At 40.3% G+C, this 27,104-nt stretch overlaps 1 protein-coding gene across 2 annotated transcripts in view; it reads right to left on the reverse strand.

The window, feature by feature from the left end:
- The window catches only part of ntm (neurotrimin), a 135,972-nt gene that overhangs the window by 20,491 nt on the left and 88,377 nt on the right, over window positions 1-27,104 (reverse strand). For both annotated transcript variants that reach the window (XM_031871617.1, XM_031871616.1), the window contains exons 2-3: window positions 25,747-25,979; window positions 8,595-8,720 (exon numbers count right to left, since the gene is read on the reverse strand). In XM_031871617.1, the coding sequence (XP_031727477.1) occupies window positions 8,595-8,720; window positions 25,747-25,979 (359 nt within the window). The remainder of the gene's footprint in view (window positions 1-8,594; window positions 8,721-25,746; window positions 25,980-27,104) is intronic.

The following is a 27,104-nucleotide window of genomic DNA, read 5'->3' on the forward strand; positions in this document are numbered from 1 at the left end:
CACACACACACACACACACACACACACACACACACACACACACACACTTCCACAGCTGTCTTGCAGCATACACATGCACAGCAGAGATCAGAGTTTGAGATCTGAACGGTCTCTATCAAAGATTAGTTTTAAGGCCTTTGCTGTATTGGAAAACACACCATGAAAAAACATGAAAGACGCCTGAGAGATGCAAAGAAACCTCATTTTAAACCATTGATGTCACAAATATATGGTGGGCACTCCAGGGTGGTAAGCCGCGGAGGCGTGCTATGATTACAGATTGTAGTCCACATTTATGAAACATATTAACAAAAGAGTTACTTTGTTTGGTTTTCTCTTCTTCTACATAAAACGGAAAGATAATCTATACAGCAGTTTAGACATGTGCACCCTGGACAACCATTCACGCTCACATGCACACCTACGTGTGGAGTCAGTGTTAGTTAAGAAAAACTGCATGACTTTGGACCGTAGGAGAAATTTGGAGCACCTGGAGAAAACCCACACATGCACAGGGAGACTATGCAAACTCCACGCAGAAGGTAAAGTAATATACACAAACAGTTTCCAGCCCAGCATGGTGAAATCAAACTAATTTGGCCATCGGATGACTCAGCTTCCTCATTCTCCTCCCACATGAAAATGTATTTATAGCCAATTATAGGATGTCTAAAGAGAAAACAGCTTTGTTGTTCACATTGGAGCCAAGAAGTAAAAGCAGCAACGAAACCAGCTGTTGGATCCAGTTAATGAGATTTCACAGCAATAGTTCCCAGAGATAGCTGAGTGGTTCAGTCCCACACCTCGGCAACACGTGTGGCCCCCTCTCACCCTGCAGTCAATTCTGTCAGACCACTCTCTCCTCTGCTTTACTCACTAATTCACTATTGGCCTGATTAAGAGTGAAAATTACAAAAGGGTGAAGAGACTGCGTTCTCTTCTGTAAAATCTCTATAGGTGTGCTAGTCCAATTTGGTTCATGATCATATTAAAATGAGGTTATTGATTGGCTGCTCAAGAGTAAAAAAAAGCAAGTGAGCAGCTTTTGCTCATTTGCAGTATTTTTACGTTCATTTTCTGAGAACTGAGATTTAACTTCATTCAAATCATTTCACTCATTAAATCATTTCCATTAGACATCATGCCATCAAATAGATACTCATACATTGGAAAATAGATCATGGGTTGGTCTATTGTATTGAAGTTGTCTGATTTTTCTCTTGGCAACGGTATGGACCACTCTCACTTGGCTCCCACTGTCATTACATTTCTGAGTATTGCCATGTTCATTTGTGAAACTGTCCAAATCCTCCTGACAGGACTGAAACAGAAAGTAGATGCAGTCAAGCACCAGGTGACTGAAATCAGTGAACCATCAGATCATTGATTTGGACCTTCATTAATACCAAGTTCAGTCAATTTCAATACCACACAGAAGATAATGTGAAAGCTGTATGTTTGATCTGTCTGGAGAAGCAAAGGTGTATTTGTTCCAAATAAGGTAGATGGATGGACACATGGATTGGACCCTACCTGTGTGCAAAACAAGCTTCATTCAGGTATTTTTTCAGACCAAGAAAGTTTGGAGCAATGGACAATGAGGGGATCTGTGCCTTAGTGAGCAAAGGAAATGAGTCAACGTTGAAACAATGACCGCAAACTCATGCGATTACAACATCATGGGAGGATTTAATAGGGGTATGCTTCATATGTTCCATATTTTTGTCATCCTGAGGTTTCTTACAATTATCCACAGAATTTTTCTTTATTGAAATCGATGGTCTAAGGACAGAGGGTGTATTATAAAGCCCTTTGAGGCAAATTTATTTTTAAATATAATGGAATTGACGAACAAGATTCACAATCAAGGCAGGGTAAAAGACTGCCATCAGTGGGATGTGATGAGTTAAAAATGGGGATAACAGTGCACATTTCCAGTGTTTGCTGGAAGGCATTCACAGTGTCGCAATAAAAATAGAGTTTGAATCCTAGCTCCTTTCTCAGCTACGCACAACTGGCCTGTTGCTGCATATGAAGTGGGTGTGAATGTCAGATTGTGGGTTTTGGAGAGTTAGAGAAATTGACGTTTGCAGTCCCCTCAATTTCAACGTTGTAAAGGTGTGGGAGTAAATGGGGTTCAAACGCTATTCGACCATCCGACAAGCACCTCTGTTGAAGCGTAATGATGCCTTTAGGGCCTTGCAGCACTCCCTAGAGATGACAACCAGGCTTATCCAAAATTACATAGGACCAGCTGGGACACCACAGATTGCAGCCTCCTGCAGAAAAGGATGGGGGCTTGGTGAAGCCGTTTGTTCAGTATGCTCCATCCAATACCAGACACCATGATTAGGTCCCAACCCCAGAACTGAATGACACAGAGATCCTTGGTCGGCCTGGTACAGTGGCAGTATGTGGTTGATAGCGACTTGTTTAACTTTTGAGCCTTCTTTCCAAACCAAACCAAAGAAAAGTCCCTGAAATGTCTAAAAACAAACATCTGGAATGCATAACACCAATCACACCACATCAAATATGATAGCAGCTACAATATGAACAATGTTCATATGTGAACTATGACATTCAAGCAAACTAGTAATGATGTAGGTTATCATGCCATTTTAAAGTACTGATGTTCTAAAAGGTTGAAAGCATACAATAAAGGGGCAATGTGAACCACATCCGCTCCAGTAAGAGACAGTGGTTGCACAAGCTAATGTTATGTTTATTAACATAAAGCAGCAAGCCGGAATTCTCCAGAGATTTAACGCATCATCGCCTTTCAATGAGTCAGCGGTCCTCACTCCTCTGCTGGAAAACACTCATCAAACATCACATCACAAGCATCTCTTCATCAAGCCATTCTTACAGCTGCTCTGCTGAATGCACAGAAAAGGCAGCAGGGCTGAGCTGACCCAGATTCCAGAAAACAAGAACAAACAGTATTTGGTGAAAAGTCACCTTTTGGAGAAAACTGGAATGATCTATTGGTTCTATGGCCAAACTGAACATAGACAACAGTACATTTAGTGTGACTCCAACATTACAGTGGTCTTCAGTTTGAACCATGGCTGAAGAGTATGCAGATTTGAGTCATTGATATATGGATGTCACTGAACCCATCTTGGGCTGTTGGAGGGGTCAAACAGAGGAAAAAAAACATAATGACTAATTGCCTTTCGCTTTGAGGCTTGCCCTTCAAACTAGTGCACTTTTATTGGAATTTAAAATTATCACATGTACTGAGAGAGGACTTGTGATCATTTTGTTTATTAACCTCCTTCATCTACTAGAGAAACTTAAGCAATGAAATATTGCAATGTTTTCATGACATGACAGGACAATGACAGGGTGTCTTCAGCATCTATAAGATCAACAGTCTAGTGGGAGAGGCAGTGGTTAGAGATAAAGCACAGAAAGCACAGAAATTGCTGACTATGTACGCAGGAAGCCGGTTTTTGGGCCCGAAAGTTATGCAATACAGCAATATTCAGGATCTGAGTTGCTAAGAACCTGCAGTAAAAGAAGGGATGCCATACATTGTTGCTATCTTCTCTTTTTTACAACCAGAAGTAACACGAGAGGGTGGAGCTACAACCAAATTTGAATAAGACAGGCTACCAAAAATGTTCCAGGTAACTTTCATAAACTGAAAAACAAACTGTGGTCGAGTTTAGGGGCGGCTGTGGCTCAGTGGTTAGAGCGGGTTGTGTTCTAACTGTAAGGTTGGTGATTCAATCCCTGGCACCTACTGTCCGTATGTGTCCTTGAAGCCCAAGTTGCTCCCCGGCTGCTCTCAGCAGCCCACTGCTCCTAATTCCTTACAATGGGTTAAATGTAGAGGTCGAATTTCATGTACGGCAAATGCAGTTAAGGTTTAGGATTTTTAAAGTTGTAAGACCAAAACGTGGACAACTCCCAAACCGGACAACGCCATGGTAACGATCTGTCAATCACAAGGTAGCCCCGCCTTAAAGCATCCCCTGCTTTATGGTCTGTTTGACTCTAAATGGAGCATACTTTACTAAATGAACATCATGCTGTATTGAAGAAGACTTGAAACTAGAGATTGAGACCATAAACTCATGTTTACAATGTTTACTGAGGTAATAAATAAAGAGAGAAGTAGAGTCATTTTCTCATAGACTTCTATACAACCAGAGGAGTCACCCCCTGATGGTCAGTAGAGAGAATGCAGCTTCCAAGGCACTTCAGCATTGGCTTCAGAACGGTGGTTGCCGCCTGTATTCATGCACCAATCTGATGTGTCAGCTCATTGAAGCTACACGGGAACAAGTACAACACATGTACATCCTGCTTATTAGTACTGCTTATGTGCAAACTAGTTCTACACATCTGTGGTTTAACACTCTCACGCGCTCTAATTTAACACAATACAATACAACCTTGATGGCCGGTAGAGAGAATGCAGGTTCTGCATTGAATTCCCTTTTTAGATCTGGAGGTTGCCGCCTGGTTGGGAGTAATATTCACCCTGGACTTTAAGTGCAGATGGACTACTTCATGTTAAATGTGTTTGACCTCTCTGGTGGAGTGAACTTATATGACATGGTTAAAAGGCTGCACTTTTATATAGTTTGTAACACTACTTATGTTTAAGTCAATGCTGCTAAAGGATCACCATGAATAGACATTCATGATGCCCAGAGCTTGAATCCTGAAGACTTTGGTGCTCCCCTGACTTTCCCTCAAGCCAGTTTCACAATTATGGGTCAGAATGACAACTGCCTGACGGACTACTATTCAATTTAGAGCGGTCATTTATGGTGTTTGTGGAATTTGGTGAACTCTCCATCTAGCACCATTATCTGTTCAGACTTTTAATTTGTCCAATACTTTGGTTTATTAACAATTTGGTTTGTTTCACAGTGAGCATTTCAGTGGCTGTTGATTGTTCTTCTTTTATATTTAGAAATCTGAACTTTTGAATTTGAATTGAACCTGAAAACCACATGCCATCACCTGACAGCATTGTTACTCTCATCTCCAACAAAACATGTTCAAATTGAATACTATTCTATATCACTTGATTTACAGTTACCTACAATCACTCAAAACCAGTGGTGGGCCGTCAGGGCCAGCAAGGCCTCCTCTGCTGGCCTAAACAGAATCACAAAGTTATAGCTATTTTATAATTTAATAATTTTTCACAAATACACTACATGTATTATAATTTGTTTCCCCATTAGCTTATTTTGTCATTGCACAGCTCCTCTCTTCCTCTGTTGCTCTGCTTCCAGCACAGCTTGTTTTAAGGAGAGCTTTTATCCAATCAGATTCAGCCCCTATGTCTCTATGTAAGAAGAGAGGCTCAATGCCCGCTAGAGAGCCTTTGCAGTTTAAGTATATGGGAATGATATTGTTGATTGTCATAGTCTTCAACCAATCAGATCTTTAGTTTGACATGTTGGGCGTATTCTTTGACGTGCCAGTGCTACTCAGGTAGCCTGCTAAGTACGTGCGGCGTGATTGGTCAGTGGGCCAGCATGACTTTTGTCAAACAGAAAGCGCTACAAGATCTTAGTGTTTAGTAAGAGTTCAGGTTGAAACATATGTAAGAGAAGTTATGACATTTTTAGCGTTTTGCTTGGTGTTGATTCTTTTTTTTTTTTTTACTTAGCTGTGTTTTTTTAACACTCAATGGCTGAAGGAGGAGAAATGGATTTGGGAGTTACGGAATTTATTAACAAAGAAAGGAGGATGGACTTTGTCTTTAAGTGAACAGCAGCTTTGGTAACTTAACTGCTTTTGTGTTTTTACATCTGCAGTAGCGTCACTACTGTGTTCATTTGTCTATCGTGTCGTTTTTATGAATAATAATGGGCGACCGTAGCTAGTCGCAGGGCCGTCTTTCAATCAGAGGATGGGTGGTTCGATCCCCGGCTCCGGCTCCACTAGTCGCATGTCGATGTGTCCTTGAGCAAGACACTTAACCCCAAAAATTGCTCCCGCAGCTGTGCCTATGGTGTGATATAATCTGAATTGTAAGTCGCTTTGGATAAAAGCGTCTGCTAAATGACTGTAATGTAATATGAATGGCTCTAGCGCTGCAGTGATGCTGGCTTGACACTTTATGTTGTCATACATATATGTGACTGGTTCTTGTGAGTTTGTTCGTGTCGTTGTGTTAATTACATTGATTCTGACTTGTCCGTTAATGACGAAGCATCCCGTCATCGCGGGGTTATTTCGGACATTTGATTCTGTTTGAATCAGTAGGGAGCAGCTAACTGCTGTTTCCCCGCTAAGCTAGTTTAGCTTAGCCTCTCTGAACACATGCGGGGCTTCAGCTGTTTTTTGTTATTGTTCCAGGTTCAAAAGGTCACACAGCCCGGTGTCTCCTACGTGAGCGAAGTCCACCGAAAACATTATATTTCCCACAATTTAAGCTTAATTTAATACGAATACGTGATGCTACACCCCTAGAAACAAATAACCGTAGCTTAGTAGGACAGCACAGAAGGCCCAGGTATAAATGCACGGCCCACCACTGCTCAAAACTATTGAAGTCATTGGCACCTATGTTGAGTATTTAACTTTCAGTGCAGACTCCTTGTACAGATCCAGTTCCTGCTGTAGTGTCAGCTCACCTCTGTTTACAGCTTTACAAACATTAGCTTAGTCCTCATAGGGCCACAATCTGCTAGATAATCGAAGACAATACAAACTGACAATCTCAAGACCATCCCCAGCTAAGATCCATTCCAGTCTATTGCTTAAGACACAGTATGCTTTTCTGAGTGTCATTAATATGGTTATACTGTGTGGAACATTTTTCGGTTGTCTTGGAGTCATGAATTCACTACTGTATTGTTCTGTAGTGGTGTGTCTGGCCTAAGTCAGAGGAACTGACAAAAATATGTGATGTCTTTCCATTATTCGTAATGTTGTTTCCGTCATCATATTTATAAATAAGATAACGTGGGAATAGAGAAAAGATCCTCTAAGTCCACTAAGCTTTAAGTTTGGTCAAAGATGTTCTAGGTTTATCTGTTGGACATTAATAAAAGGTTATTTACGATAAGGAGCAAGGTGAAGTTAGAGTAGTGTTGGGGTTGCAGAAAAATATATTTGCAACCTGTCATTTATTATATATTTAACAAGCTTGATTGATTTGCATATACCAGAGGGCTAAATAGAATGTGTTCTCTTCTTTTTCTCCTTCACATTTAACAGTGTTGGCACTAATACTGCAATATAATATATAAGTAAGAATATAACATTCCTTGTGCATTCCGTAGCAGTGTTGTGTTTAAGTAAATGTATGCTGCTGCTATATGTTTGCATCCTGCAAGAACTCTCTGTTAAATCTTCCCACCAGGTCTGGCAGGGTTTCCTCCATCCTAAGCTTTTATACCAGAGGAAGTGTACTGTGTTCTCTTAGTATGCTCGGCATACAGCCGCAGTCTAGAACCCAGAGACAGAGCTGAACAATATTCTTCAACACTCACTCATTAAACATAAAGGTTTGTTGGTAGCTAGAAACTCTATGTCACTCAAACCAAAGTGTACAATGTTATTACATTTTTGAACACCAAGAATTTACAATGAACAACAACATGTGTGACACAAATGCCGATGCTCATGTGGAGACTGACTCAGTCTTCATACAGAGGCAGTGAGGTTCTGTTGCTGATAAATGCTGCACAGGTTACGGGTCATGGGTCCCTAACCACAGAATGTCAACATGAGTCAACAAGAAGATACTCCAATCTGTGCAACATCTTGCTCAAAGGTGTCACAGTTGTTGTCAATATCAAAGTCCCCAGACTTTTCACCATTTGACCCGAAAAGTGCTATGGGTAGCAGGCATCTGCTTTCTCTAATTTAGAAAAAAACAGGAAAACAGAGAAGTCCAACAGCAGTCTGTTCTACACAGCCTGCACAATCACGTATGCACAAGCATAGCATTTCACAAATAGCAGCCAATCAATGTTCCCTCTCCCTGCTTATCTCCTTTCAGACAGGTCAGTCACACTAGTGTCATATTTACATTTCAATTCCCAGATCCCAGCATCAACACAAAGGACAGCACAGACAAAAGCACAAAAGTAACTCATTATGAATGCAAACATCTTGCCTGATTAAGTGAAGCATGGGCCCACAGTGATACGGTTCCCTTCATTCTTCAGTGAGGCATTATGGCATAAATGCCATTGAGCATGCACAATGCAACAACCCCGATTCTGGACATACTTGCCATGGCATGCTTGTGAATGAATAATTCTCCACACAGTAGTAATGTTCTCTGTATTAATAATGTCATTCAAAGTGCCTCCAGAACATTTACATCCATCCTATTATCCTAATTAATTAGTCCAATAACAACAGGGTCAGTTTACTTTCTGCGAACAATTCAGTGTAATGATGATCTGGAAGCAGGTAATGATGGGCAATAAGTGAGGCGAGAAATCCACCAGGGGTCAAACAAAGTCAAAGATGGGGGGATAAAGGGAGAGGGATGAGGGGAAGAGAGGAGTACGAGAGGAGAATGAAGTAGGAAGCACAGAGAATGTGTGAAGGTTTGAATGTAGCAGAACTTAATGCACTTATTTACAGGACAAACAAGTTACCTGATGAGTAGATGAGTTTCCAGCTGACGGAAGGCTCTGGTTTACCGCTGGCCTGGCACATCAGGGTGACGTTGGAGCCTTCATTTACCACAATATCTTTTGAAAGGTTGATGATTTTCGGTGGTACTGTGAAAGCAAATAGCAAATGTTGGAATGATTCACATTTTAGTTGTACGGTTAACATTTGATACAACGAGGAAAAGCGTCAGTCACATTCATTTATGAGACATTTCCCATTCCTATTCCCACTGATAAAACAGCTTCTAATAAATAATGCAAGCACTTCACCGGAGCAGTTGTTTCTGAACATAAAGATATGAATTATACCCTGCAACAAAACAGATTTATTTGAAGTCAATATCCTCTTTTGTGGCACACAAATCAATAAAAGGAAATTATATTTATGTGCAAATGGAATCATTGAGACAAAGCAGAGGGAATCAAACATGACAGACACTTTTGTTCCCCATGGACAAGTAAAGCTTTTTGTTTCTGAGCTTGAAACAAGCAGAGAGAGTGAGATATGTTCCTTCCTGCTCTACTCCACTGGAAGTCCGTGAAACTGGTTCGCTAGCAGTTCGTCATTCCCGACTGCCTACTGAAAGCTCAGGGGCTTCCACAGACTTTCTTTAACTTTCAACTTGTATTTGTCCCCAAAGGGCAATTGGCTTTTGCAGCAAGACTCGGATAAGATGATACAATACAAAAAAACTTCATAGGGTAGATCAAAAGGAGGGAGAGGTGGTGGTGGTGGTGGTGGGGGGGGGGGGGGGCACTGAATGTTAGGGGTGGCCCAAAGTTGACCTTCTCAAGATAGAAATTGCATACAAGAATCATTTTTCACAAGTTCACTGATATAACTAAGTAAATCATCGGCATAAATACAACATGGATAGGGAAGTACAGTTCAAGCACCTTATGTGAACAACATCAAGAAAAAAGGGGCGCCTCTACCACATGTATTGTTATGTGGGTCAGGGTTTATTGTAGCTTAATGCATACGTTTAGTAAAAATACATGAGGTGGAAAACACAAAATTCAGGAACCAGATGACAATTCCAAATATAATTGAATGCAGTGAGGCTCTCTGACATTCTGTAGTGCTTTACAATATTTACTTTTAGATCAACTTTTCTCATTTATTGTTCTCTCTGCTGAGTCAACACATACAGTATGTAGGCATGATTTACTCTTCCCTCCTCTTTGGTGTTTTTAACCTCTTTAAATGTGAATATTGCAACTATTCACCTAAATGATACGTGGGTTGATTGTAATTAATTTAATAACCCCTGGACTTTAACAGCTCATCAAGTTAAGAAAGATTTCGGCTAATGTTCAATATTTCACGAAAAAGACTTGAACCAAAATAAACTCATGATTTAATAAGAATAAAGTCACAATATTTTAAGAAGAAATCGCCCTGCCCTATAATCTTTGTGCATTACGTTACTGCTCTGCTAATGGTCATATTCACTTCAAATGATCTCCCCTTTGGTTTCTCTGGATGAGACAACGATGGACGCTGCTGTGCGATGTTCTTCATCGGAGGTGGAAAGCCAAAACCAATACGAGACGTGATTTGTCGAGTACTTTGTTCACATACCTGTTAGTAAAAGGACGGAGCTTGTATTTTGTATTATATGTGGTCAAAATGACTAGTGAATGCATTTATTTATTTATTATTATTGTTTATTTATATATGTTGTCCCTATATATTATAAAATATTAGTGAATATATATTTCAGTAGTCACTGGATATTGGCAGAGACAAATTCTACGCCCTTGGGTGTGAACGGAGGAGGGCAATGGCGAGCTGGGAGATTGAAGTTCAGAGCTGGTTTCAGAACACTGCTGAGGGCTTGCACTTCTTTAACTTGCTATTACTCATTCTGCCTCAGGAGTTTTGAAAAATGGGAATTCTAGAGCAGAAAAGGGGTCGTAGTGATATAGTTTCTTTAAAATATAGTTTGTTTATGGGTATGATATCTCATTAGCTTGAATGAGCATGATGGACGGCACTGCTGGCTCTGTTTCTGGTGCTCTGATGTAATGTCACCCTGCACAGGGCTAAAATCAGCCTTTGAGAAGTATCACCCAGAACCACACTTCAAAAAGGCAACAAATAAAACAACAACAGCAGCAACGTTGTTTTCGATCAAACATATATTTGAAGAGAGTGAAAAAAGAGTTCCATTTCAGGGTTGATAATGTTGACCTACAGCACCAACCGAGTGAAAGGATAAGCATTTTTGAAAGCATTTCACATAAATAAAAGTGGAGGAAACACAACTCAGTGATTTCCAGTAGCTACTGTAGATGATGTCAAATAAACAGCGCTCAGTGCTAAACTTTATGTGCCGATTTTAAAAGGAGCAAAGAGCCAATCACACGTAAAGGATGCATCTGTAGTACACAGCACTCTGTTCAGAAAAGATATTACCAACTGCATTGAGAGTGCTGCCCCAAGGTGAAGACAGATGTTTTTATACAAACAGCAGCGTAAACCTGCATGTGTGGATTCCAGCCTTCGTTATGCCAGTTCCGTTTTGTATAGATCGTTCAATAGAACAGCTGAAATGCTCTAATGAAGAGATGAAAAGATATCCACACAGATGGCACCTACATCTCTAGTAAGAAAAAACAACGATCATGGAAGTCTGAGGACGTAGTGTAGAAAAATTGGGAGTTGCAATGTTAAAATACTCACAGGTTACATTACCCCCAACCTAGTGTTTACACAAGGTGAGGGAGATACACAGTAGCCTACAGCTCTCCTGAATTACACAACAAATATTTCCAAAAGCAGCAGAGTTCTATATGAATATAATGTCCCCACTGATCCAACACTGGTTGTGATTTCTGCTGCAAGGAGACATTACATAGCAGTTTATAACAAACAAGGTTCTCTTGTGCATAGCTCAGAATACACTTTACATAATCAAATATGGAAAAAATAGAAAACAAAACCTCCCACCAATGAGCTGCTTAGTACCGCCAGAGTTCCTCAGGGTAACAACATCAATGGTTTAATCACAGTGTGCTTGTGCTGCCAGTGGTATATTTAAATATAATGTTCATACATATATTTACACTGTTGATTTAATATGAATTATTGTTGATTCATCACTGAGATGTGTGTTAGGACAAGAAACAAAAATCAGACCTGCATTACGTAAATGGCGGAATGCCCTCACTCGGTATATTAAGGATTATTAATGATCCTGCCTCCATCCTCTTCCCCAAACCCATTAGATGACCATCGTCTACCTGTCCACCAGATGCCCTGTGACTGTTCCTCCTGTCCCAGTCACAAGCCTCCCATTACCCTCTGGTCCAAGTCACTTGACCTTCCCCTCCTACCTGCTCATCTGTGTCCACATTTTGCAAAACCCCTGGTTACATTCAATGACAATGTATTTTTGTACGTCAAATGGCAACATCTTAAGAGACTGTGCATGTCTGTGCATGGCAACTAGAGTATGGTAAAGGGTCGATCTTATGGCAGTCGAACTCTGTTAAGGTTAGGCAACATAAACATTTGTAACGGTTGGTTCACTGGCTCCAAGCGTTAGCATTGCATGAGGGGTAGCACCCTCCAATATGTACATGAGTGTAGCCTTGCGTCAGTCCAGCTTGGTCTCTTAAAAATATTGTTTCCATACAACAAACGCGGGATGTAGATACGTTCTGAGGGAAACATATTTTAAACACAGGACTTTCACCAGTAGATAAAGTCAACGTTGATGTATATATTATATACGTCTGTAACTTTAAATAGGTAGTTTTGTTACATTTTTCTTTTCTTTTGTTTCAATGTTAACCACGTTTTTAAAACTAAGACCGTTATCTGCGATAGACTCGAGAATGTACTTGGGTTGTATGGGAACGTCATTTTGTGGGAGAACGTGTTGGTCATTCGCACTAATTAACCACATCTGTGGGAGTGGGATGTCTGTGTGTTTGTGTTCAGCGCAGCTTCTGACTGATCTCAGTACTCAGCAGAAAGTGCAGCTCTTCCTGTTCATTTCCTTCAGTTGTTCACCTATTTTCCTTCTTTTCTTTGTACGCTTTTGAAGCAGATTCATAAAGTTGCGGGCTAAGGCATATTTTTTTGACTCTACATTTTCAACTCACGTGGCCATGACACGGCTTTGTGTTCTATCTGATCACTCAGTCACTGAGAACTGAGTGACTGGAGTGTCAGTGTGGAGAGGTGGAATGAAAAAGTATGTGACCAACAACTCTTTCGATGTACATATGGCCTTGAGGATTGTACTAAGGAACCCATCTTTAGGGAAAAGAAAGTGTAAAAGAAAGAAATAAAAGACTTGCATCTCAAATATTTGTGTATTTCATCAATTGACTTGTCCATTAATCAAACCCTGTATTAAATATGTCCCAATACAATACAATGTCCATATCCAGCAGCATTCTGATGTGACTAACTATATGGGTGCATTTAAATGAGAGCTGTTTCTGTGTGGACTCACACTACTCGTATCATAAAAACACATCTGAAGACATCTCTGATGTCTCAAGACATAAATAACACATGTCTCAGGACATCCGAAGACATAGTTGACTGCATATGACTGCGATAAATGTTGTTTTATCCTTTTTTATAAATTCCAGACGGATCAGTCAAAGCTCTCTTTTTGTCATTTCCATTTCAAAGCAACAAGGACACATCTCTGTTTTGACATTTGAGGTTCATCAACTACAGTCTCTTGAATAGAGCGTCACTAGTGCTTTAACTTGTTTCAGTCACATCAGACTTGTTTGTAAGACGAAATCTTTATGAATAATTTATTGGGTGTCAGCTTAATCCCCATTTACCCTTCATGAATGACAAAAGCATACAGCAAGTGTGTCAGCGTTGCTTCTGTTTAGCTGTGGAGCAAGAGGCTAAGGCTGAACCACTGTTTTAGGAATCAAAACAAAAGGTTGACTTTCATTATTCAATACAAGCTGTCAGGTTATGAAATTCTTCAACATTTTTGGGCTGATGTTGCTAATAATAATAATACACTCTGAATGAATTGTTATCCTTGTTTGCTGTGACAGCTTGACTGTTTTAAGTCAAACGAGGCTGTTGAAAAGCAAACATCACATCACTAGAGGGGTTCATTAGCTACAGTGTGGCGCCGCAATCAACAGAATTTGAAAATGTTTGTTTGAAAAAACAACAACTTTTGAACTGAATCCCCTTCTACAGTTTCTTTGTCAGGTGTTTTTAACTCCCAATAAAATGTCTGTGTGCCTATAGAAGGTGTTTGTAGAACTGTTGTTAAGATTGTGTGTAAAAATGTGTGTGTGTGTGTGTGTGTGTGTGTGTGTGTGTGTTAAGCCACATTAGTATGCTCTGGCCCTCGTTTTATATAAAACATGTACGATTTTAACAGAGGTGTGAACTCACATCATTTCTGAGAGAGCATTGCAGAGCTATTTTGAAAAAATAATGCAGTAATGCAATCATTTTGCATCATGAACACAAATATGCTGTGCAGTAATACATGCAGAACTGCTGTAAAGAGCCTCCGATGAACACATTTTTGCAGTAATTAGAAGCCGATTTCTTTGTTGCTGTCGATGTTTAGTTTTTCACCCTTCAGTCGATATATGAATGTCATTTTCATTTTAGGTCGTTTAACAAAAACAAAACATATGACGGCACTACATTTGATATCTTGTTTTGTATGTTTCAGTGCAGGGATCTTTAAAATCTGACACTGCGGCACCCTTCTGACAAAATTGAGACTGCCCCCTTAAGATTGAATCAATTCAGATGGAAGATAATGACGTGTGCGTCACACCGAATCTTAAAATATGTACACTATGTCTAAGTGTTCCGATTTGACTGAGTTATGACTCAGAAAAGGAATATGAATTATGACGCATACTACGGCAATCAGGCTCGAATGGTATTAAAGTACCTCAGTAGCCTCCGTGAGATATGTGTTATAGCCTCTGCTGCTGCAGTGGGTGACCATGTTGGTGGGTGGGCCAAATCAGCTGACCTAAGTACAGTAACGAACTTCCCAGCATGCACCTGCCCCTTTCACCTCGTGCCTGTGGGAGCTTTTTCCTTTGAGTATATTCCACATTTAAATTTGATCCCAGCTGAAACTTTCGACATATCTGACCATTCTCCCTCACATTACCACCTACGGGCAATTTAGAGTCGCCAATGAACCTAACGTGCATGTCTTTGGACTGTAGGAGACAGTGCTAACCACTGCACCGCCGTGCTGCCCGCAGAGGATACACTTTAAATAAATCCTCCTCCTATAGAGCTCTGTGATTAAGTGAAGATTGAGAAAGAGAAAGCAGACAGAAAGCTATAATCACCCACTGTTATCATTTGTCAGTGACACAGTCATCTATTGCTGTACATTAGAAAGCAAAGCTCTAGATCTCTCTCGGGTGTTCCCCAATAGTCATGGGACACAGAGACATATTTTCGTTACCCTGTGAGACAAAACTGCCAGATAAAGAGCTGCTCACTGACATCTTTGAATAGGAGCGATAAGGTGAACAGAGGGATCAGAGTATTATCACTTGTGTTGTGGTCACTCATCGTTCAGCTGGATAACCAGACTTCAAATCCCTGTGTAACCCAACCCTGCTGAGCTAAACTAAATCTCTATTGGCCCTGGGGCTGCTGCTCTGAAGTTAACTCTGACCTTTGAACTCACATACAGGGGGGTGAGCTGAAAATGTTCATGGGGATTGAATGACACCTACTGTCCACATGGATCAGAGTTTATCCAAACAGCACAGTGGTACCCTGCTGTACATGACTGAGAATCCTGTAGCTGGGATTAAAGGAGGATTTAGCAATGCACTGGACAAACATCTCTCTCATTAGTTCACAGTGCATCCAATGCAGAATCTTCAAAAGGGACACAGCAAATCTAATTTTTGTGTTGTGTCACCCTCAACAAAGGCTGGCTCTTCAAAACCAAACCATGATGACAGTCATGTCACTTTTTATTTTAATGAAGCCATCAAGAGAGTTTACATTAAAAGCTGCAATGATATTGGAATTTTAGTAAAAGTAACCAATATCATGTGTTTTGCTTAATTTAGAATTAGAGCAGGTCCTATCAGTGTGTGAGCAATGTGGAGGTGTGTGATGGTAATTTACTGTAATATTTGTTTCTAGAATGTGTATAATTACTGCAAATGATTTTAAGAGACTTGCCAACATTTCACAAGGTCAGAAAAGCCCCCCAAGGAAGATATGAAAACAATGATTTCATTTAAATACAGTTGTCATTTCACTTTTCATAAGTGACATAACAAATGATAGTTTTAAGAGCCAGTGTGTAACATGTAGGGGGATGGTACATGGACTGTACTTGTATAGTGCTTTTCTAGTCCTTCGACCACTCAAGCGGTTTAACACTACATGTCATCATTCACCCATTCATACACTGATGGCAGGTGGCACCTCGCATGGTAGCCCCTGTCATCAGGACTTTAACTAATCATTCATAAACCGCAGAAAGAGCCTGCAGGACACATCGACATGGACTAGCGGAGCCGGGGATCGAAGCGCCGGTACTCTGAAGGACGACCCTGCTCTACCACTGAGCCACAGTCACCCCTATTGGCAGAAAGTTTTCTTTCGTGTATAAGAATTATATAAGAATACACCTGAAAATAAGAATTGTTGTATTTTCGACGACTTAGAAGAGTCAGTTGCATCTACATACAGTGCAGGTCTCTTCAAAGAGACGGTGACCATGTTTCAACTTTAGCCCAGAACGGACACTCCAAATACTGGCTCTAGAAAGGGACATTTGTGTTTTTGCGTCAGCCCCCGTAGTTCTCTTATACGCTTGGCACACCTGGGAAGTTTTAGTTTGTTGCAATCTGCAAACTTACCGCTAAATGTTGCCAAATGACACACGCTGGCCCTTTAACAGTGAACAAAACATATCAAACTGTCAACTGTTTGTTTAAACTTGGTAGACATTAAAAGGGTGACTGTATTGTGATTCAAGTTTTCCTCTTTTAGGCGCTTTACACCACTTGATGTCGTCACATCTCTGTGTTTCACTGAAAACATATATGCGCTTTTACAAACATCTCCAGTAATCTCTAGCTGGGTTGCCTCGCAATAAATCAAGTAAGAGCGTAGATAAATCAACATATTTGCGTTAAAATATAGTAAACCTAAAGGCAGTATATGGATGATCAGAATTGTCAGTAACATAGCTAGAAAATTAATAAGATCTTAATATGACCTATTATTGACATACTGAATAGTAAATGGATTGTACTTGTATAGTTCTTTTCTAGTCTTCGACCACTCAAAGCACTTTAACACTACATGTCATCATTCACACCCATTCACATTGATGGAAGGGGCTACTATGCAAGGGGCCACCTGTCCATCAGGACTATCTAATCATTCATATCCATTCATACACCGCAGCAACAGCTACGGGTTGAGTGTCTTGCCCGAGGACACATCGACATGGACTAGCGGAGCTGGGGATTGAACTGCCGACCTCCTGATTGAAGGACGGCCCTGCTCTACCACTGAGCCACAGCCGCCTTTAGAACTATGTAACCAACCATCTGTAAACTGCAGGGAACACAACAGCCTCTTGTTGCATTGAGACATATGTAAACGTCATTTTTAGTGAAAACAGTAAATAGCAAAAATAATGTGGGTTCATTTTCCATCAGAACATGACAGGGTTAGATGGAAGATCACATATTGCCACACTGGCATTCCTTCTATTTTTGCAGCCTTATTGGTTTCGAGGTTAAAAAGACAAAGACTAGCAGCCCTTTGAGTTTGAACTAGAGGTGCTTTGAGCTGAATGTTGCATCATAAGGAAAATGCTAACATGCCAATGTTTAGCTAATATGATTAGCATGTTCATTATCATAGTTTAACATGTTAGCATGCTAACCTTTGTTAACTAAACTAAAAAAACGTACAGCTGAGGCTAAGTGGAACTTCGTCATAAACCAAAATATTGTACAAATTTGCAATAACTATGTCCCCAAAATAACCCTTTCTCACTCCCAACTCGTCAGACATCGCACCTAAGGTCAGTGGCCTGACGCTTCACACTATAACGCTCCAGCGACCCCTCTAGTGTCAGTGGTGGATGTGTTGAGGACCGCCTGTCAGTTTCCACTTGGTACATGCATAGTGTCTTTTCAAAATAAACTTCCGTGTTCACAGGAAAAACCTCTCATTACATGCATACAGTCTCTTTTCAAAGTAAACTTCCAAGGGTAGGTTTATTTAATATTTTCGGTTTATTTATGCAACAAAACTATGCAGGAACGTTTAAGCCTCAATACCATTTGGTTAGGCTTATGAAAAGATTGTGGTTTGGGCTAAAATAGGAACATTTGTTAAGTAAAATAAATCATTTGTCACGTGACTGGTGTGTACAGTACGGAAGTTCCTTAAAAGTAAGGTAAAATAAGTGAAGGTTGACTTGGTTCCACATGCTACACATCAGGGGAGGGCTAAAGTAACCAACCTTTATTTTTCTGGTTCGGTACCAAATTTCATGTGAATATTGTATTCGATCCATTTCAGTCTGGAGCAGACCGGTAGACCGAATGGGCAACATGGCAACCTGTTCTGTTGGAAGATATATCTGCTTCAAACCAACCGACCGACATCATTATCCTCATGTTCTGCCACAAGAACATTCTGTTGGCAAGACCTATTTGAAGACCATACTCTATCATATATAGCCTTCTGTGTGGGCTTCTACAAAAAAGAAAAAAGGAAACTTGTAATAGACTATTAGGGTTTTCTTTCTACACCACCTGCTACAAGACTGGAGAAGTGGAAGATGGGCTTCAGTCAGGTGGCAAATACTTTCATTCCCTGTGTTGTTTGCTAGAGAGTGGCAGCAGCCACAACAACATATACAGTAGCCCCACACATGATATTCTGACCTTTACTGTATGAAGGGTCTGCCTCAATGAACCCACTTTAATCCTGCTTCGGCTGTCACCAAGGCAACAGTAAGCTAAGACTATATTGAAATTTTGTTTTTCACCTAAAGTTTAAGCTTCATAGTGGGAAGATGTTTACTCAGGGCAGCAGGAAGCCTCGGACTTCTGTCATAAAGCGTCTCTGTGCGTTCAACCAAACAAGTAATGTGCTTTCTCTGGCACTGAAAGCCGATAATACATATGAGAAGAAAAAGAGCTTTGACCCTCTTCACATAGTTATGGTCGGGTAATCTACCCAATACCCCAATGCATGTGCTGTTGTGCATTTCCAAAAAGTGCTGCTTTTTGATGTCATTTGAAAATATGGCACAAAAATGCTAAAGCACAGACTGTGGGCGTATCAGATTTAGTAGTCTGAGTTATAGTCTGAGGTCTGTAAAGTAATGTGGGTTTATTCTGTAGCAGTCAGTGTTTAATCGAGGTAAACACAGTGGACACAGTGAACTAAAGGAGAAGCTTTTAATACAGTATATAGCAGCTGTGCACTGTGAACTATACACAGACAGGCAAAGATAATTTAAAATCCCAAAACATACCACACTTTTATCCAAACAGCACAGTGGTACCCTGCTGTACATGACTGAGAATCCTGTAGCTGGGATTAAAGGAGGATTTAGCAATGCACTGGACAAACATCTCTCTTATTAGTTCACAGTGCATCCAATGCAGAATCTTCAAAAGGGACACAGCAAATCTATTGTTTGTGTTGTGTCACCCTCAACAAAGGCTGGCTCTTCAAAACCAAACCATGATGACAGTCATGTCACTTTTTATTTTAATGAAGCCGTCGATATACAGTATACAGCTACAGTATACAGCTACAGTATACAGCTACAGTATACAGTATACATTATACAGCTACAGTATACAGCTACAGTATACAGTATACAGCCACAGTATACAGCTACAGTATACAGTATACAGCCACAGTATACAGCTACAGTATACAGTATACAGTATACAGCTACAGTATACAGCTACAGTATACAGCCACAGTATAAAGCAGCTGTGCACAACATACCAAAGTGCCAGAGCGCTGCTTGCTGGTTTTTGCACCACCACAAAAAAGGCCAGAAAATGTTCAGATCCACCCTTGCTACCTCTCTTCAGCTACTTATCTTATTCTGCACCCAAAGTGTTTCTAATTTCCAAAATGTTTGAAGGTAAGACAAAGTTATTATAAAGATTCTCAGGGTTTGTGTCAAATTCTAGGCCGGGAAACAGAAAACAAGAGAAAATAAAAGTGTGACTGAGAACAACAGAATGGGTTGTTCTTCTAATAAGAACAGTGTGATTTGGCAGCATGTAATGAAGTCTGCCTTTGTGTATGCCAATTGTGAATGGGGAACCTATTGGTTATTATTTTTTTCTTCACATATTTAAAATGCTGTACATATGAATCTTATCAGTTGCCTGTAATGATTACACAGGATATGAATAGGGTCAGTTATTGTTATTGTTATTATTTTACCTGGCTTGTATAAATGGTGACGCGAGAGGAGATGGTGCACGCAGACAGGGGGAAGCGATGTTTGGTGGACTCAGAAAGCAGGTTTTTTCCGGCGATTCAGATCCGCCCGTGTCCTTTCATTTTAGCATATGCACTTTCCCCTTTTTAGGTTTATATAATAAGGTGAATTGTTACAAGCATCCAGGTGTTTTTTTCGACCAGTTCTCATTCACAGCTCGTCAGAGGCAGCTTGTTCAGTGGTCCTATGATGCTCTCCACGTACCCCTCGAGTCAGTTTAGACATGCAGGGCTGCCTCTAGTGGCCATAGTATGTATGATAGGTGTAAGGAGGATGTCAGGTGACATAGTATTAAATGGGACAAAGCCGCATATAGGAAGGAGGATGGGGTGGATGACTGGGCCAAACAAACAGACCTCCACCAAGGAGACCAGCGTGTCCCGTGCAAAACTCAAAGTTGACTTATTTTTAGTTACATAATGCACCATACTTAACATATGTCACGCACTGTACGTACCATAGTGAACTTATTTCCGTCCTTAACTTAAGTTACAAACTCATCTTCTTTTAACTCAAACCATGATCATTTCCGAAACAAGTACTAACGTAACGTTAACCACATGTTTATGCCTATCAAACTCACATGTTTAAAAAAGTCAGTTTTATTTACCCAAAATAAAAATCTAATCAAATCAAAGGGGAACCCGTACGTTAAAATGTGACGCCAAGGGGTCCTGACCAAGCATCCGTATGTGACGAGTTGGGAAGAACGATTTGAAAACTGCTTTTATTTTTAAAACCATACGTGTAATGTGATAATTAGTCATGCTTTTATTTCATCCCTTCTATACATTTTAAAATCTGTCTTGACTGTTTTTTGCGAAAACATCACTGGGTCATTTACAAGTGGTTCATAATGCTTCTGCAAAGCTTGAGACCAAGTCCACTGTAGTTGCACTATGGACACCAGCAGCTAAAACTTGCCTGTATTACATTGAATTTATTAATTTATTCTTATCTCTATTTCATAGATGCCTTTTATATGGTGTCCCTATTTTGTGTCTTCTATTTAATTTGTCAAATAGTATGCAGTATGTGTGATTAACTGTGGACAGACAGAGAGGTGCACACTCACTCACTCTTTCATGCACACACACACACACATACACACATGGCCGATCGAATGATGCTCCCAGTGGAGATAATGAGGTCCTAGAATGTTTATTGTTCCCTTGCCTAAAAGCTAGGGTCTAGGACTAATCTGTGATCAGACTTTAAACACTCCAGCTGAAGGTTCTCTAAACTACTGTGGATCAACTCTCTACTGAGATCTTACATGTTGTAAATAATCGATGAAGCCATCTGAATCAGACACAGCCGGTGTGATGGGGCATGGTTCCAGGGACCTCATGCTGGAGAGCCATCAAGACCCTCTGATCAAATATGCCAAAGGAGGGGAGGAGAGCCAGTTCCATATAATGAGCTCTCTTTAGAACCACAAACAGGTGCTTATCTCTTTCACAAAACGTGACACCACTGTGCTTATGAAGCCGGTTTCACTGGTCATGTTATTAGAGGTGCTGTGTAATTTACATTCTGTTACAGCAACATAATGACTTTGCATAGAGTGCTGACAGCACAGTGAGCTCATGGCTTTAAACGGCAACGCACACATATGTACAGGGATCTAGTTAGTTTGAACACAATTAAATCATATTGCATATGGGCCTACATTACAAAAAAATACAAATAACCTTGACTGTTTTGTTCTTGTGAATTAAATGCCATGTGATAAATGACCAGTAGCATTAACATTTCCTTATTCTCAACTTCTCAGGTGTACATGAAAATAACCCTACGAAGACTTTTACAAAGGTGTTGTTGTATTGGATAGAACGCAAGTTGATTGATTAATGTCACACAAACAATGTCCGACCACATGCTGAGGCGGATCATTGAGACTGATGGGAATTCATAGACTTCCATTTATAATCAGCAGAGGCTTTAGTATTGTCACAATTTCCTCTTCATTGTAGATTGTTTTCATCCTGTCTGCCTGTTTTTCAAACTCTGCTGCTGTTTCAGGTCCTGCCACTCACACCCTGGCATCACAAATATCCCTTCACCTGGTCTTCCAGGCCCATCTCACAGCAGCCCGTTCCCTCATTAGTCCCTCACTATTTAGGCCTGTTGACGTGCACTTGATCCCTGCCAGATTGTCTTGTGTGTTATTGCCAAGCGCTCCAGTGTTATCCTCATTCCAATATCTGATCTGCCTGTTCTGACCCTGCCTGTTTTTGACCTTGCATTCTCTGCCTGCCCCTTTTTGGATTTGTTTGCCTGATTGACTGATCTATCGGTTTCAACCCGGCCTGAACACAAGTAAATCAAACTATACTTGTAACATTGTCTCTGTGTCGTGCTTTTGGGTTCCAGTGCACAAGTACTAGTAATCATTACAAGTATGCCTGAGTGCGGTAATTGTGATAGACTTCGGTTCCCCAGTTTCCGGGTTAAATTTTCTGATAAGTTTAAAGATGGAAAAAAATACATATATTTTTCAGGGCTCTGTAAGTAAGTTTTCAGAAGAAGAAAGAAAAGAGTAGGCTGTACTTAGCCGTAACATAATGTAAGTCACCATCCTGAATGAGCTGTTAAAGAGGCCTCACTTTGAACTAGTGACCCCTGTGTCCACACCAGTCAACATGCTCTACGGCAAGACACACAAAGCCTGCAGGGATGTACATCCGCTCACTCCTGCCTTTGTGAGCTCACCTCCCGGCTACATTTCATATGTATGTATATATGTGTGTGCATGACTTAAATAGAGTTGTTCTGCTACTGATACCAATATCAGAGATGCCTCAGATACAGCCTACAATGCTGGATCAGATATCAGCGAGTATGTGAGTCTATGCATCCCTTTATCATTTATCAGCTCATTTACGTTACACAAGAACAAGTACACAAGTCACTCACTACCAGATCCATACATCCTGCCCGATCGCTACTGCACATGTGCAAACTAGTTCTACACACCTTTCCTGATCATGCTACATTGTGAACAACAGATCTGTGTTGAAATGGGCAGGAGCAGAGCTAACGTTAGCATTTAGCTGTTAGCAGTAGGTGGTCAGTACAGTCCTGCTTGGCTTACAGCTGTAGGGAAGATTGCATTGAGTAATATTATGATGCATTCAAGCTAATTTATTATGTATCTGAATTGGTATCGGGGGAAAAAATGGTATTGGCAAATCTTGAAGAAATAAACATAGAAACACATTAGAAACTGCAGTAGAATTAGGAATGGCTCTTGGCAGTGTGTTCAGTGAGTCCTGTTTTCCATCCAATTGAAAATGACAGACAGAGCAGGTAGTTCAAATACTATCAGTAATGGAATGAGAAGCGGAGATAATGGGTAACCCCACTCGTGTGTTGAGCCCTCAGTGCCAACTGCTCTCCTTGGGCAGAGTCTCCAGACCCCCTGCTTTGCAACAGAACTACATAGCACCGAAAAGCTCTGATGTGGGATGAGGGTCATGTCAGTGCTTAACAGTGATTACTGCTTCATTCAAATCCGTTGTCCGTGGCCCTGTGATGGTTCAATTGGTTCAAGCAAATTGTGATTAATGAAAACATGCGCGTGCGTGATTAATGGAAACATTCTTGGCAAATGCTTTCGCTTTCGTCCATCTTGCGCCGGTCCAAGAATTTCACCTCTAACATGGTAAATTGACTTGCATTTGTAAAGCGCCTTTTTAGGCTTCCGACCACTCGAAGCACTTTACCACTACATGTCGTCATCCACCCATTCACACATATTTATACACTGATGGTGTGACAAGTTGGAAAATGTGCACTTTTACACGTTAAAGAAAATGTTGAATTCTGTTATGTTAAAATCTGTGATCTGTGGTTAAAAAGATCATTCACAAATAACATACTGTAATGTAGATTTACTTAAACCATAAAGTTATGAAAGAGTTCAAATTCATCACATGTTGCTAAGTAGCTAAAAACTAAAATGGGGGTTTCTCTTACATTGTTTACTTTAATCTTTATTGTGTCATTTAGGATATAAGTGTTAAACTTTGATCTACGTAGTGGTCTTGATCACCCACATAGCTAGAGGAAACCACCATATTTTAGTCAACATGTCGGTATGAATCTGCTAACATGTCAGATGTTTCAGGAGAACGTTGTTCTTACATGTTGGGTACTTTACAGTTGAGTTTTGCCAAGAGCACTGAAGTGTGTGTACGTGAGTTCCCGCGTGTTGACAGTGTAGTTGTAGCTGTGTCAAGTGTAGCTGTCATTTTGTGAATTCACAAGTACACAGATAGTAATATTTAGTAGCAATATTTTATTTATTTTCTGTATAATACATTTTATGCATTTTAAGTGAGTGCTGAAGAGTTTTATGTAAAAGTACTGAGATTAGTTAGTTCTTTTTGTGCTTGATAGTATAATGAGAGACAGTGAGAAATATCGTCGGTAATACCTTGAATACTGTTTCAACTTAAATAAAGTGCACTCTCTACTCTCCTGTGGATCTCTTCCTATGTCAATTGTTGTGTTTTGTATGAATTCATTGCAGTAAAGTTCTTGCTGAGGAAACAGCGCCACATCACGCTTGTGATTATTAATCCCCATTTTTCAGGGGCATAACAATGGCAGAGGCTAACATGCTAACATGCAAAGTGCCACCTGCCCATCAGGAACCTAAACCAATTCACAGCCCCGCACATTCATACACCGACGGCACAGCCTTCTAAGAAAACACAACAATCGATCGATGGATCTGTTTCATCCACCATTTAAACTAATGTCTGGTCCTTTGTACCCAGCATCTATTTATACACAGTCTATGGGACTGTTGTGATACTGGCCCATACATTTCATGAATGTCAAACAGACTAGGAGTTTTTTAATTTATATTTAAATGAGGCACAGATTGCTTTTTTTTTTTTTTTTTTTGCATTATGTCACGATGACAACTCAGATGAGTTTTCTTAATTTCACATATGTGGTGAATCATGCACAGTGCAACGTAATATGTGAAATGCATGTTCCTGTCAACAGTTGTATTTACAAGCTCTGATTGTGTTTGTAAGGAGCTATGAAATATAACAGCGTTATCAGTTTCTTCAAAAGATATAGAGCAGTTTAGGTGGGCACTATTATAAACACGAGAACAAGTGTTTTTCATCCTTTCTACATCCACAAGTCAATAAAAAGCATTTTAATGAGTCCAGAAGTTATAAATAAAAGACAACTGAAGTCAATTAACACCAACGTGTTTTGAACATTTGAACACACAGGTGGTGTTAGTTCAACTAACATGTGTCTTTCTTCTTACATTTCTGTTTGTAGAGACAATTCAGAGCCAGAGAAATCCAAACTTGGCTAAAATGACCTTCCTCTCTTCTTTAGAAGATCATTTCTCGGAACCATGATCCTACGTGTTCACCTCACTGTGCCTTGCATCTTTGTGAGGACATTTATCACAACTCCACACATCATTTTAGCTGAAGGATCTTAACATCTTCTGGTATCTGGTATCTTTAAAAATACATTTTTTTTTATAGAGAAACACTCAGTTACACTCAATAATCAATGTGATTATCATTTAGTAGTGAATAGCAGCAGCAGTAGCTGCAGCAGTACTGTATATGTGTTACCTTGGACGAGGATGTGCACTGAGGTGGTTCTAGGTCGACTGCTTGTCTGAACTGCGCACACATACTGCCCCTCATCTGTCATGTCCACGTTTTCAATCTTGATGGTAAACTCCTCTTGATTAAGGGTCACCAGACTCACTCGGGGATCCACCGACCATTTGTCTTCTCCGGCATACAGGATACTTGATCGGTTTAGCCATGCTGTGTGTGTGACCACGTCCCCCTGTGCACACCTGTGAAGAGAGAAAAAGAAAAAACAGCACTTAAAATAAGCATTTTACCTCAGTGGTTATTTTAAGATGAAATACTGAATACACAGATATATAAAATGTACATTCAGTATTCCTACTTGACAATCAAACCAAGTACAAAATGAAATTCCACGTTTGTGACAGACAAACAATATGATAAAGTCCTTTAGTGCTTTTTGCTGCCATATTCGTTTTCAAGTACTTGTTGCTTTCTGCCGACAACCACCTACTCTGTAAAGTGCTCGGAGATGCTCGCTCTACAACCACAAGCGCCTGTGCGTCGGAGTTCAGGTATCAAACAGCCTCAGAATGTGTGCTATTCCTTAGGTGAAATGTCCAACACCTGAAACTCTCAACTCTCCGTCGATGGCGTCAGCATCGCCTCCCCAGTCACACCAAACTGTTCAAGCTGCAGCAAGAAGTGGAGCCTCTGGTGGCTCTTGTTAATCATACGGTTATAATGTCTTAGCGATGTTTAGCACCAGGTTGTTGGCCCTGCTCCACTCCACTAGACCCCCACCTCAGCCATGATTCATCTCCATTCTTCATCATGCCTGCCACTGTTGGCTCATCTGCAAATCAGAATGCAATACACAATCCTTGGTATCTTCTGTATTATTCATTGCACATTTTGGAATGATTTTTTTTTTCTGTCTAGCTGAGGTGGACGATCATCCCAATGATCAGCACACCTTCAACCACAGAGGCTGAAACTGCACTGTTAGACATAATAGAGAATATGGATCAGCTCAATCTGTATAATAGAGAATATGGATCAGCTCAATCTGTACAGGCTTAAGGCCTTTACACACAAGAACCATGTTGCTTTTTTGTACAATTAATTCACACAGAACGTGAATATTAAAAAATATATTAAAAAAACAATTTCTGATTTTGCAAGGTTGGATTTTTCTGAGCTTTTGCACCGCAAATGAAAGCATCAGCCAATCACATTGTAGAATAAAATGGAAATAATAAACTTTACTCCTCGTTTAAACCTTGACGATGGCAGTGCAGAGCAGATCCACTCCTTCCGTTTTGAAGTGTTCCTCGACATATAAGATGCAGTCGAGTATTACGTATTTCCATCTTATATATTTGTCACTT

The sequence above is a fragment of the Anarrhichthys ocellatus genome, unplaced genomic scaffold, assembly GCF_004355925.1.
Source record: "Anarrhichthys ocellatus isolate YVR2014 unplaced genomic scaffold, GSC_Weel_1.0 scaffold59, whole genome shotgun sequence".
Taxonomy (NCBI): Eukaryota; Metazoa; Chordata; class Actinopteri; order Perciformes; family Anarhichadidae; genus Anarrhichthys; species Anarrhichthys ocellatus.